Genomic DNA, 13,135 nt, shown 5'->3' with positions numbered 1-13,135 from the left:
AAAAAAAAAAAAAAAAACAAAATCAAGAATCAGGCCAGGCCAGGCCAGGCATGGTGGCTCACACTTGTAATCCTAGCACTCTGGGAGGCCAGTCACATTTGAATTCTGGCTTTGCCTCTTATCAGCTGTGTGGTCCAGGCCAGGTACTCATCTCCAAACCTTAGTTTCCTCATTTGCAAAACAGCAATCACAACACCTGTGCTGCAGGACAGCAGAGTGATGAGACAAAAATGCCTGTTGTAGGCCGGGTGCAATGGCTCATGACTGTAATCCTAGCACTCCGGGACGCCAAGGCAGGTGGATTACCTGAGCTCACAGGTTCGAGAACAGCCTGAGCAAAAGCGAGACCCTGTCTCTAAAAATAGCCAAGCATTGCGGTAGGCATCTGGAGTCCAAGCTATTTGGGAGGCTGAGGCAAGAGAATTACTTGAGCCCAAGAGTTTGAGGTTGCTATGCTGAGCTATGATGCCACAGCACTCTACCAAAGGCAACAAAGTGAAACTCTGTCTAAAAAAAAAGAATCAGGCCAGGCATAGTGGCTCATGCCTGTAATCCTAACACTCTGGGAGGCCAAGGCATGTGGATTGCCTGAGCTCAGGAGTTCAAGATCAGAGCATTTGTTTTTGTCTTCAGCCTGACAATATACAGTCAAAATACGGTACTGTGTTCAAAAGTTTCTTACTTAGGTTAACTCTCCCTCCTCTCCTCTGTCATTAATTTTTTTTTGGAGACAGAGTCTCAAGCTGTCGGCCTTGGTAGTGTGGCATGACATCACAGCTCATAGCAACCTCAAACTCATAGGCTTAAGCAATTCTCTTGCCTTAGCCTCCCAAGTAGCTGGGACTACAGGTGTCCACCACAACACCTGGCTTTTTTGTTGTTATTGTTGTCATTGTTGTTTAGCAGGCCTGGGCCGGGTTTGAACCTGCCAGTCTCCATGTGGCCAGGGCCCTACCTAATGAGCTACAGGCACCGCTCACCTCTGTTATTTATTTAAGATAACATGAGGTTCTCTTGTTCATAATTATATTCATGGCTCGGCACCTATAGCACAGTAGCTAGGGTGCCAGTCACATACACCAGAGCTGGTGGGTTCAAATCTAGCCCAGGCCTGCCAAACAACAACTACAACCAAAAAACAGCTGGGCAGGTAGCACCTGTGGCTCAGTGAGTAGGGCGCTGGCCCCATATACCAAGGCTAGAGGGTTCAAACCCAGCCCTGGCCAAGCTGAAACAAAAAAATTAGCCAGGCGTTGTGGCGGGCGTCTGTAGTCCCAGCTACTCAGGAGCCTGAGGCAAGAGAATCACCTAAGCACAAGAGTTAGAGGTTGCTGTGAGCTATTATGCCACAGCACTCTACCGAGGGTGACTAAAAAAAAACAGCTGGGTGTTGTGGTAGGTGCCTATAGTCCCAGCTATTTCAGAGGCTGAGGCAAGAGAATCGATTAAGCCCAAGAGTTTGAGGTTGCTGTGAGCTATGATGTCACAGCACTCTACCCAGGGAGATAGCTTGAGACTCTGTCTCAAAAATATATATATAATTATATTCACTTTTGCCCCCCCCCAAAAAAATATGTTGTATTATTTATTTTTGGAGTATGTGAAATGTTAATTTTTTTTTTTTTTGAGACAGAGTCTCAAGTTGTCATCCTGGGTAGAGTGCCATCGCATCACAGCTCACAGCAACCTCAAACTCTTGGGCTTAAGTGATCCTCTTGCCTCTGTTTTTCTATTTTTAGTAGAGACACAGGTCTTGCTCTTGCTCAGGCTGGTTTTGAACTCATGAGCTCAAGCAATCCACCTGCCTCAGCTTCCCAGAGTGCTAGGATTATAGGCACGAACCACCGAGCCCGGCCTAAAATATTAATGTTTTAATTTTTTTTTTTTTTGAGACAGAATCTCATTTTGTTGTCCTCAGTAGAGTGCCATCACATCATAGCTCACAACAACCTCAAACTCTTGGGTTCAAGTGATTCTCTTGCCTTAGCCTCCCGAGTAGCCGGGACTATAGGTGCCTACCACAACACCTGGCTATTTTTAGAGATGGGGTCTTGCTCTTGCTCAGGCTAGTCTCAAACTCCAGAGCTCAGACAATCCACCCACCTCTGCCTCTCAGAGTGCTTGGATTACAGGTGTGAGCCACCGCACCCCATGTCCACATAAAAATTTTTTTAAAGTTTTTCAAATAGGCTCGGCGCCTGTGGCTCAAGTGGCTAAGGCACCAGCCACATACACCTAAGGTGGAGGGTTCAAATCCAGCCCGGGCCCGCCAAACAACAATGACGGCTGTAACCAAAAAATAGCCAGTCATTGTGGTGGGCGCCTGTGGTCCCAGCTATTTGGGAGGCGGAGGCAGGAGACTCGCTTGAGCCCAGGAGTTGGAGGTTGCTGTGAGATGTGATGCCATGGCACTCTACCCAGGGGGACAGCTTGAGGCTCTGTCTCAAAAAAAAAAAAGTTTTTCAAATAAATCAGATCATTTATTCACCTTCCCCAAACTCCCCAGTAAGTTCCCATTTTACTCAATAAAAGCCAAAGTCCTTCAAGGCCCTAAGCAAAGTACCTGTACTCTGCCTCCCACCACCTCCATCTTATCCATTGGTGCACTTCCTATGTTTATTGAGCTCCAGCCCCACCCTGAACTCCTAAGACAAGACAAACATACTCCTGCCACAGGGCCTTTGTACCTGCCGTCTCCTGGGCATACAGAGCATCCCCCTAGACACACCTGGCTGACTCCTTCCTTCATTCTCCCAGTGTTTGCTCAAACACCACCTTCTCAGAGAAGCCTTCTCCAGCCTCCTTGAGCCACACCAATGAGAAGATCACCTCCTCACTCTCTCCCTTACTCTTTGTTTTTCTTCATAGCACTTTCAGGGATTGATGTTCTAGACCAGTTTGTTGATGATTCCTCTTTCTAGAAAAGAAGCTCTCCAAAGACACAAGCATGGTCTGTTTGGGCCCCTGTTGTATATACCCTAGAATGCTGCATGGAACATGGTAGGTAGGTGCTCAATAAACATTCGCTGAATGAACAACTGACTCACTGGATGAATGAATGAATGAATGGTGTTTCCTCACCCCACAGCCTCCTGTTGCTACTCAGCTCCCATATACAGAACACTTCGCTGGTGACTGGCACCATGCCAAACATGTGCTCATATCACACAACCTTATAGAATAGAGGCTTTTCCCTCCATTTTACAGAGTGAAAAAACTGAACCACCAACAGGTTAGGCAACTTGCCCAAAGTCATATGGCTTGGAGCCAAGACTTGAACCCAAGTTTGTACTTGTAACATGTCCAGTCCTCCCAACCTCAGACCCTCTTGGTCCCATGGCCTGCAAGGCTCAGAATTACCAGCACAGAACATGTTGTCAGTGATGCGAATCCGGGTGGAGGCCTTGCAGACCTGCCGCTCCACGAGGGGCAGATTCACCACCTGCAGGACCTTGGGCTGCCCCTCTTCAGTGCCGGGTGTCCACTTCTCCCTCAGGTTGCCCCAGCCTGTCACTCGCCCTTTGTATCCAGCACGGAACAACCTTTAGGGAAGGGAAAAGGACCTGGTGAGAACCACTCCTAGAATAGCTTCTAAGCCCCAGCTCCATTCATTAGTGACCAAAACCTAAAACACTGATACTGGAAAGAACTTTTAGGTTCACTCCAAGAAACAGGCCTGGAAAAGGAGAAAGGACTTCTGGAAGGCTACTCAGCATCAGAGCCAGGCCTGCACCCAGCCTCTGCCACCTCAGCCAGTAGCCCTCTGGCCACCACACCTGGCTACTATCTCCTTGTCAGGCAGGCACACGGGGCGAATGTAGTCACTGAAGGTGATGGGCTTCTTGAGCTTCAGCAAGGCAATGTCCCTGTCCAAGTTCTCCCGCCAGTTGTACCTGGGGTGGATGTAGACCTTTTCCAGCATGGAGATCTTTTCAATATTTCTCTCGTACCTGTGTGTAGAACCCAACAGAATAATGGAGAAGCTGTAGGTCCACCCATTGAGGGCCAGCCAGTTCCCTAAGGAAGGAAACTGCCTGCTCTCAGGCTCCAGGAGTCAGGGTGACCAGCCCCTGGCAGCTTTGTTCTGGCCCTAAAGCCATACAGGGCCTTGGAGTCAGACAGCCCAAGCAGGGGAGCTAGAGGCAAACAATGATTTCATTCTCTGTCCTCAGCTTCCAAGCCTTGGTCAGGACATGCCCAAATGGACCTTCCAGCAGGGCCTGCTCAGATGTCATGTTGTGAGGGATATACAGACATATCCCACATGCCCTAAGGTCACCAGAACTCTTCATGGGCCCTCTGGAGGACTCAGACCTCCACCAGACACTCATGGAGTACAGGTTCTGTACCTGGTACGGGAGTGCTTGCCAATGCGCACCAGAATGTCATTCTCAGTGAAGTTCTTGTCCCACGGTGGGTACAGGAGGCAGTGGGCAGCAGTGAGGACCCAACGGTCACTGATGAGGCTAGCTCCACACAATAGCTCCTGAGGACTCTTCTGGAAAAGCATCACCTGCCTGGGAAGGGAAGCAGGAAGCTCAGGAGCTAGAGGCTGCCTTTCTACCTGCCCTGGTCTAAGAACTAGTGGGACAGAGCTGCCTACTAGGTCCAGGTCCCAGCTTGGCCTGGCTGCCCTTGGGAACTGGATCCTCTACAATGATGAGGGGTGTCCTTATGGTTTTTGTACCCCGTTCTCCAGTTTCTTCCAGTCCAGAATTGACACAGCTTAGCACAGCTCTGGAGTCAAAAGAACTGGAGTCAAATTTTGACTGTGCAACCCATTAGTAGCTGCCTGGGACAGTCACTTAATTCATAGAGCCTCAGCTTCGTCATCTGCTTAGGACATAGAAATAATGAACCTGATTCCACAGGGGTACTGTGAGGAGAGGTGAGGTCATGGGTGCTCAGCTAGGGGGTGGCGGTGCAGGTAGCAGGTGCCCACAGTGTGTGGTAATGCAGCCCCAGACGCACCAGGGCGCAATACCCATCTCTGCATCCGAGCCCTCCACGATGCGCCCCTCTATGTAGGACTCCAGAAGTTCGTCTTCTGTTTTGTCCTTCACCGACTTCTTCTCGAACAGAGGCCGCAGCCCACAGTCTGCAATAGCAAGCCAGGCTGTGAGGGGCCAATCCAGGCCACCAGCCCCACAGCCCCTGCACAGTGATGCCAAAGCCTCACCTGCCTCCCCGGCACCAAAGGTCTTCGGATTGAAGAAGGTCTGGAACTCACTGGTGGTGGTACGCCCTTCAATGGCTGTTTCCGGGTCCAGCTCATCTCCTTCCTCTTCCATAGCCACATCTGGAGGGACCCAGGCATTGGCTGGGACTGGGCTGGGCTATTTATCACCCACCTCAGGACCCCCTATTACCCGAGCTGGACTTAAGACCATCTAGTGCAGGGGTAAGAGTGCATATACACCTGGGTTATCAAGTAATGTAATCTCCCAGAGCCTTAGTTTACTTATCTGTAAAGTGGGCATAGAACCTACCACCACCCAGGTACTATAAGACGGTAATGAACACACTCAGCTGGTAAACCTAAGATAAGACTGTTGGCCTTTATTTTCCCCTAGGCTTTGTCCTGTATATTTCAAGCCCCCTGCCCTGTCTGCTCACCACAGTAGTTGAGATCGCAGTACTCAAAGTCACCAGGCTTATCCGCCACATAGCACCATGCACCCTCCTCATCCCCATCTGGGTTACGACAAAAGTTCTCCACCAGTGGCACCTCTGGGCTAAAGTCTTGGTCCTTGCTTAGAGCCTTGGCCTCTGTGCTGGCCCAGGACAGGCAGGGGGACCCCTGTGTGGTCACGGCCAGGCGTCCCTGGTACTGCTTGCCCCGATCAGGGATGCACTGCTCCTGTGTAGGTGACTCTTTCAGACTGGAGCCTCTGGAGCGAGGAGTCGTCTTGACAGTGGAATGCTCTTGGCCTGGTGGGTGAGGATAAGGTGACCAAATGTCCCTCTTTTGGCGGGACAATCCCAACTTTTAGCAATTTGTCCCACATCCCATGGTGGTTTTAAAAAGTCCCAATTTTTGGAAAGAATGCATGACAAGCTAGGGAACGGTGGGAGAATGGGAAGGGAATATACAGTTTTCGGCTGCCATGTGGCTATTTCACCAGGATATGAGTTTTATATTATTTTTGTTGATTTTAGAATGTTAAACTTTAATAACAACAAATAATTGTTGAGAACTGATTATCAAGAACTGTTGATCAGTTGTTAGAATTTGACCACCATTGTTTGGACTTAATGAACAATGGCATTTTTTGGCATTGGCAACAACGAAAACATTTTGTAACTGTCTCTCAGACCATACATCATACTGCAGTGCTAGTGCTAGTTAAACAAGTGATATCAACAAATCAGCTATTCAGATAATTTAGGTAAGTAATTTATTTATTTACTTCATGAATTTAGTAGACAGTACTCATATTATTTATATTTTATAGTGGCAGCAAAAAGTCTAGCGCCGGCCTTGAAAGTGATACTTATGACTTATGGGGTATCATTATTGATTGATAAGGAAAAGGTTAAATCTTGGGCATCAGCAAAAATCACAATGGAGAACAAATGGTTAGAAATATTTCATCATTTTGAAATAAACCATGTTCCATACAATAATGCACTAAAAATTGTGGTATATATGCTGTCCTTACCAGGAACTAATGCTGCAACCAAACATGCTTTTTCTACAGTAAATAAAGTGTGGATATCAGAAAAATCACAATTAAGTGTTGAGACTTTGAAAGCCATTTTATGTGTGAAATATAATTTAACAAATTCTTGTGAAAAATTTCATGACCTTTTAAACAATAACAGTAATCTACTAAAAAAAATTCACTCAAATGAGAAATATGCCAAAGAATAAAATACTATACATAATTTTTTAAATGTATTATATTTGTAAATTGTACTTATGTTGAAATTTTAAAAAATATATTACAATACTACTTTTGCTTTCTATGAAAATTTTTGTTGCTCCATATAGACCAAATTTTTAATTAAGAACACCACCACCCTCAGTCAATGGTGTCCCGCTTTACCAATGTTAAAATCTGGTCACCTTAGGTGAGGAGGCAGGGAGTATCAAGGGCAGAGCCATACACTGAGCCAGACACATGAGGATTGTAATCCCTGTCTTGCTGCTTTCTGCCTGTGTGACCTTGGGTCACTTAACCTCTCTCTGAGGTTATCAATGCCATTCTTGTAGGTTTGTGGAGAATGTCAAACAAAATACACAGCACAAGTGTCTGACACAAAATAAACCAGTGATAGTAAGCCGTTTTGGCCACCAGAGCTATCTGTAATCAACTGGTAGGGACTGTCTAGGAGGATTCTATGTTTTTCCAGGGGAAAGATTGCTGGGATCCACCAAGGATGTCTCACCTGGCAGTAGGTCAGTTTCTCCATACCTGCAATATGCTTATCATCAGTGTGTGTGTTGGGTGGGGGGTAAAGGTAGCAAGTGTTGCTAGGATGATTAGTAACTTTCTAGAAGACTAGTCCCAGGATCAAATAATGGATCCAGCAGGGATACAAAGAGAACAAAAAACACCAACATATGTTTGGAGGATGAAAGTAAGGGTACAAATTTCTTACCCCTACTTGTTTTAACATCCTTTGACTGGCCAGGGCATCCTTTAACTCCCTGTGACTTTATAGGCTGAAGTGTATTCACCTCTTAACTTTGGCCTTGAACATGTACTTGCTCTGGCCAATGGAACATGGGCACAAGTGACTGTGCCAGTTCTGAGCTTAGGCTTTAGGACAAATGATGTGGCTTGGCTCACGTTGCTCAGTGGTTAGGGTGCCAGCCACGTATACCGGGGCTGGTGAGTTCAAACCTGGCCCAGGCCTGCTAAAAACAACAATGGCAAATGCAACAACAAAAATAGCCAAGCGTTGTGGCAGGCACCTGTCATCCCAGCTACTTGGGAGGCTGAGGCAAGAGAATCGCTTAAGCCCAAGAATTTGAGGTTGCTGTGAGCTATGACGTCACAGCACTCTACCAAGGGTGCACCTGTGGCTCAAAGGAGTAGGGCGCCGGCCCTATATACCAGAGGTGGCAAGTTCAAACCCAGCCCTGGGCAAAAATAAAAGACAAATGGTGCATGTCTGCTCATTATTTTGTGCTCCTGCCATCACCATGAGAAGATCTTCCCCAAGCATTTGCTGCCTTTCAGCCTCAGCCCCAGAGCAGTTCGGGGCCAACAAGCAGCAAGAAGCCATGCTCAGCCAGAGCCATTGTTTGAAGCAGAACCACACAGCCAAGCCTGAATCACTTGACTCCACAGACACATCCACAGATGCAGCCGAGCTCAATAGAGCCACTCCCACCAACCCTCATCACAGAAGGAAGACATGCTGATGTGGATGCCTCGGAGATGTTGCAATGGTTTGTTTGGCAGCATTAACATGATTACCGCTATCTAATACACCATTACAGAATCATGAAAGGCTGAGTTGCATGCAGCTTGCTCTGTAATGCTCAGAATAGGGCATGTGGTCTGAATGCCTAGGGAAGATTTCCTAGAAGAAGGGCACCTGAGCAGGAAGGAAGCATGCCACAGCCTGGATGGTAAGGAAGTAAAGACCAGAGAGGGGAAGGGCACTGGCAGCCAACTCCCTAGGTCCCCAGACTTCATTGATCAACAGGCACAAATGTGTTTTGAATGCCTGCCAGGCTCTATGAAGGGCCTTGGTCATGGACTAGGTCATCACCCCAGCTCACCACAGACAGGGATGCTGCACTCTTCCCTCCGTACTGTGGGGTCTGTAGTATAGCACCAGGGTCCTGTGGTGCTACCGTCTGGGTTGCGGCAGAAATTCTCCTGTAGGTCAGCCCCAGGATGGCTGGTGGAATTGACTCTGAAATAGAAAATTGCCCAGTAGAATGCTGTGCCTCCCAGTTGTCCCTGTTCCCTGTCCTCAGGCCCTGGGGGACAGACTTGCCCATTACTCACTCAGGCTTATGTGGGTAGTGACTCCGCCATAGCTGGCACTCGATGCCTGAATGGGTAAAGTTCACATGCCCTCGGTAGTTCACACCCAGACCCTCAGCACAGTTACCTGCAGAGACGAGGTCAGTATCAGATCCTAAGGATCTGTCCCTCCTTTCTTAGCAGACCTCTGTCTATCCATCCTCTCCAAGCTCTCTCTGATTCACTGTCCTTAATCTGCTCTTGCTCAGCACCTTCCCTGAGACCAACAATTTGCCAATCCATTTAACAGTAGTCACCAAATATTCACTGAGTACCCACCATGTGACAACCATGTGACAGGCACAGTGCTGGGTACTAAGGACGTATGGATGAATAAGACAGTCACCGTCAAGGGATGTCCCTGCCCTCATGGAACTTCTGTTCAGTGGCTCCTCATGGCCAGCAGGATGAAAAAGTAAACAAGGTTCTTTTAATCAGGCCCTGGTCTGCCTGTCCCTGTCAGCTTGGCTCCTCAGGCCTCAGTGCCTTTGCACGTACTGCTTCATCTGCCCACAGTGCTCTCCTGTTTGTTCATTGATGCATCCCGCAGGCCGGGCAGAACTCTGCTTCTTCTGGGAATCCATCTCTCCTGCTAGCAAACTAGATGCTCTTTTCTCTTGTGTTTCTTGGCACCTTGAACAGAGCTTTTCTAGCAATCACTTCAACATTTTGTATTTTTGTTTTCCAATGAGATTGTGAGTTCTTTGAAGGGAGGGACTGTATTTGATTTTCTTAAAACCCCCTAACACAGTGCCTGGTAGGGCTTAATACATGTACATTACTTGTTAAGTAAGTTATCTAACAAGTGAAAGCATGGCCAGTGAGTACAGTGTCATGTAGCAAAACCTGTTGTCATACTGAAGTGTGTTCAGAAGCTGGGGAGGAGGGCGGAGGCTCCCTGAAGGCTCAGTGAAGGTGGTGGCATTTGAACCAGTCCCTGAAGGACAGGAAAGTGTTCCATAGGCCGTGATGGTTGCTCCAGAGGAAGGTAATAAGCAAGGCCCAGGAAACAGAAACACTTTGGCGTATTTAATCTTTTTTTTTTTTTTTTTTTTGCAGTTTTCTTTTTTTGGCCGGGGCTGGTTTGAACCCGCCATCTTTGGTATATGGGGTTGGCACCCTACTCCTTTGAGCCACAGGCACTGCCCCACTTTGGGCATATTTAGAGAAGTCCTTGCTGTTAGAATAGCTGTGGGTTTGGGTTCATGTTTTGTGCAGTGGGAGGGCAGGCTAGAAGGACAGTTTGCCAGGCTAAGAAGCCTGTGCTTTACTCTGTATTTAGTGGGGTGTCCCTAAAGGTTTTGGAAAATGAACATGATATGATCCAAATTCTTACAAGGATGGGCACAACCTCAGGTCAAGCAAATGAAAGGCAGTCCTTAAACATTAAGGTATTATCCTTTCATTCAGTTGTTCCTCCAGCATTTTTTTTTGAGATATAGTTTCACTCTGTTACCCTCGGTAGAGTGCAGTGACATCATAGCTCACAGAAACCTCAAATACTTGGGCTCAAGCAATTCTCTTGCCTCAGCCTCCAAAGTAGCTGGGACTACAGGCAGCAACCACAATGCCTGGCTATTTTTAGAGATGGAGTCTCACTCTGGCTCAGGCTGGTGTTGAACCTGTGAGTTCAGGCAATCCACCGGCCTTGGCCTCCCAGAGTGCTGGATTACAGGCATGAACCACCGCACACAGCCAGCATTAATCATCTTACTGACTGCTGGATACAGAGCTTGATGCAAAGATACAACCTTGACCTCGGGAACAGAAGGCAATGTCATATACTAGAGACTGCCATCACTGGACCATGCTCCTGACCAGCCCCTGCCCTCTTCTTGTCCTAGGCTCCCCCACCAGCCCCACACCCTGTGGTCAGTTGCTCACCTTCCATACATTCATTGAACTTTTCTCGTGGCTTCCTCACTGATGCACAAGCTGGAAAAGACCCAGAAACAGCTTTTGGATTGGGGTGAGGGAGGATGGGCTGAATCGAGGATAAGTGGGATGACATTGAGAAACAGAGATGTATAGAAGAAAGGAAAGAAGGAAGGGGGGGTGGATGGATGGATGGATGATTGGATGTACCAAAAGATTCTCTGGGATAGAATATTCCCTAAGTGGGGTCCCCAGGCCTCCCTTCCTGGGGCAAACCCTTCCCAATGCTCACCTGTGTACTTGGCCCAGAATACATCCTAAAAAACAAGGGCTGGGAGTAAGACTATGGCAGGATCCTGTTTTGTTTTGTTTTAGTAAACTTTATGTCTTCTCTTCATAATTTCCTCTTTACTTTATCTTGGTCGCATAGGGGGCAGACGCTAGGCAGGTTTGTCTGAACAAACAGATTTGTTTGAAAGTAGATTTGGCAGAATCTACTTTTGTCTCCAAAAGGAGAAGAGTATTTGAGGACAGGGGAATCTCCCCTAAAACACACACCAAGACTGAACAGGGATACACTTGGGCTCGGGGAGATGGGAGAAGAGGGGGTGTTTGGCCCCAGCAGAAACCCCCTCCAGAAGGGAAAGGCTGCACAGAGCTCTAGGAATACTGAGGCCTGAGCCTAGGTTTCCCGGACTCCAGAGTCCCAGCCCCTAAGGGTGGCACAGAAGCAGCAGAAACACTGAAGCTGAAGAGATCTAGTGAGCCAGGGCCCTGGGCTCCAGAGAGCCCCATCACAGACAGACATCTGAAGACAAAGGAGGCCTCCCAAGGTCATGGAGCTGCATTAGACTCTGGAACCTTGTCATAGCCCAGAGGTAGGGATCCCAAGAAAGGCTGGGGCTGCCCATCTTGCCAGCCCAGTAAAATGGGACTCAGAGTTGAAATTAAGTTCTCAATAGCAAGGAAGCAAGGAGGTTCCTCACTCTCCTCCCCTATGGGTCTAGAGCTGTGCCCCTATGAGGGACACCAGCCACCCCCCCTGAACAGCCCGGGGCTCACCGTGGTGCTGGACAACTCCAGAGCCTCGAAAGCCTCCTCGTAGCTGCACAGCTCCTCGAAGCACTCCCGCTCCAGGTTGCCTTTGCGTACCTCCTCAAGGAAGCCACTGTTGGCACGGCGGACCCTGCTCCGCTGGAGCAGCGACAGCGCTTGCTGAGGGGCCAGGAACACTGTAGTGGGAGGGTCGTTGGACAGTAGGCTCTGGAGCCAGGCTGTCTTGGAAGTAAGTCTGCCCTGCCCCACCAGCTTCTGCGAGGGGGTATCTGGGATAGTGGATGTACCCAGAAGGCTGCTGAATGAAGCCCCCTAGCTCCCTGCCTTTCATCGGTTGCCTCAGCCCCCTCCCCACATTGACAGAAGTGGCTGCCCTCTGCCCAGCCCGGAGCTCCTGGCTCCTCTAAGCCAGACACTCTGGGCTGGGACCCATCTAGGGGCTGGTCCCCCATGTTCTCTGTGGAACCAGGAGATCCCAGCCTGAGAGCCCCCCTTACCATGCTGGCTGTGCACAAGGCTACACAGGGCAGCCAGGGCCAGGCAGCCAAGTAGCCGCAGGCCTCGGATGTGCGCCATAGCGTGTCAGCCCCTGGGACTCTGAGAGACTATCCTGACCCCTGCAAGTTAATGTTGAACTAACATGAAGAAATCAGCGGAGAGGTAGAGGTCATCAGGTCAGGGCCATGAGGACAAGTGGACAGACAGTCCTCCTGCCTGCCCCCGTCATCCAGGAGGACAGGTCCTCCTGGGAACTGGGATGGATGATTTGGGAGAAAGTCACAGAGAGCAGGTCGCTGTAACACCAGTGCCCACCACATTCTCCCCTGGAACATGGGTGAGCTTGGGCCAATGGGGCTGTAAACCCTTCCTGAGGCTCCACCCAATCCTGACACACAATAATGGTTGCTTTTAATCTCTGTGTGACTCAGTTTCCTCATCCGTACAATAATTTGTTGTGAGGACTAAAGGAAATTATGAATATAAAACCCATGAAATATAGTCAATGCTTCATAATCAGTAGATCTACGTATGTAAATCAGGGAGGTTTGTATAATCACCATTCACAGATATAAGAAACAGAGGCGGCTCGGCGCCTATAGCTCAACCGGCTAAGGCGCCAGCCATGTACACCTAAGGTGGGGGTTCAAATCCCCAGTTGGGACCCGCCAAACAACAATGACGGCTGCAACCAAAAAATAGCCGGGCGTTGTGGTGGG

At 48.7% G+C, this 13,135-nt stretch overlaps 1 protein-coding gene across 1 annotated transcript in view; it reads right to left on the bottom strand.

The window, feature by feature from the left end:
* The window catches only part of F2 (coagulation factor II, thrombin), a 21,057-nt gene extending 8,502 nt beyond the window's left edge, over nucleotides 1-12,555 (bottom strand). Inside the window, exons 1-12 of the mRNA XM_003781282.3 lie at nucleotides 12,416-12,555; nucleotides 11,925-12,094; nucleotides 11,155-11,179; nucleotides 10,872-10,922; nucleotides 8,970-9,075; nucleotides 8,738-8,874; nucleotides 5,617-5,931; nucleotides 5,180-5,299; nucleotides 4,972-5,098; nucleotides 4,350-4,517; nucleotides 3,777-3,950; nucleotides 3,361-3,542 (exon numbers count right to left, since the gene is read on the bottom strand). Of these exons, the coding sequence (XP_003781330.1) occupies nucleotides 3,361-3,542; nucleotides 3,777-3,950; nucleotides 4,350-4,517; nucleotides 4,972-5,098; nucleotides 5,180-5,299; nucleotides 5,617-5,931; nucleotides 8,738-8,874; nucleotides 8,970-9,075; nucleotides 10,872-10,922; nucleotides 11,155-11,179; nucleotides 11,925-12,094; nucleotides 12,416-12,494 (1,654 nt within the window). The 5' untranslated portion in view covers nucleotides 12,495-12,555. The remainder of the gene's footprint in view (nucleotides 1-3,360; nucleotides 3,543-3,776; nucleotides 3,951-4,349; nucleotides 4,518-4,971; nucleotides 5,099-5,179; nucleotides 5,300-5,616; nucleotides 5,932-8,737; nucleotides 8,875-8,969; nucleotides 9,076-10,871; nucleotides 10,923-11,154; nucleotides 11,180-11,924; nucleotides 12,095-12,415) is intronic.
* Nucleotides 12,556-13,135: the final 580 nt, after the last annotated feature.

The sequence above is a fragment of the Otolemur garnettii genome, unplaced genomic scaffold (genome assembly GCF_000181295.1).
Source record: "Otolemur garnettii isolate 467f Iridium unplaced genomic scaffold, OtoGar3 scaffold00001, whole genome shotgun sequence".
Taxonomy (NCBI): domain Eukaryota; kingdom Metazoa; phylum Chordata; class Mammalia; order Primates; family Galagidae; genus Otolemur; species Otolemur garnettii.
The sequence above is the reverse complement of the archived record's forward strand: the minus strand, read 5'-3'. Positions and strand labels throughout refer to the sequence as shown.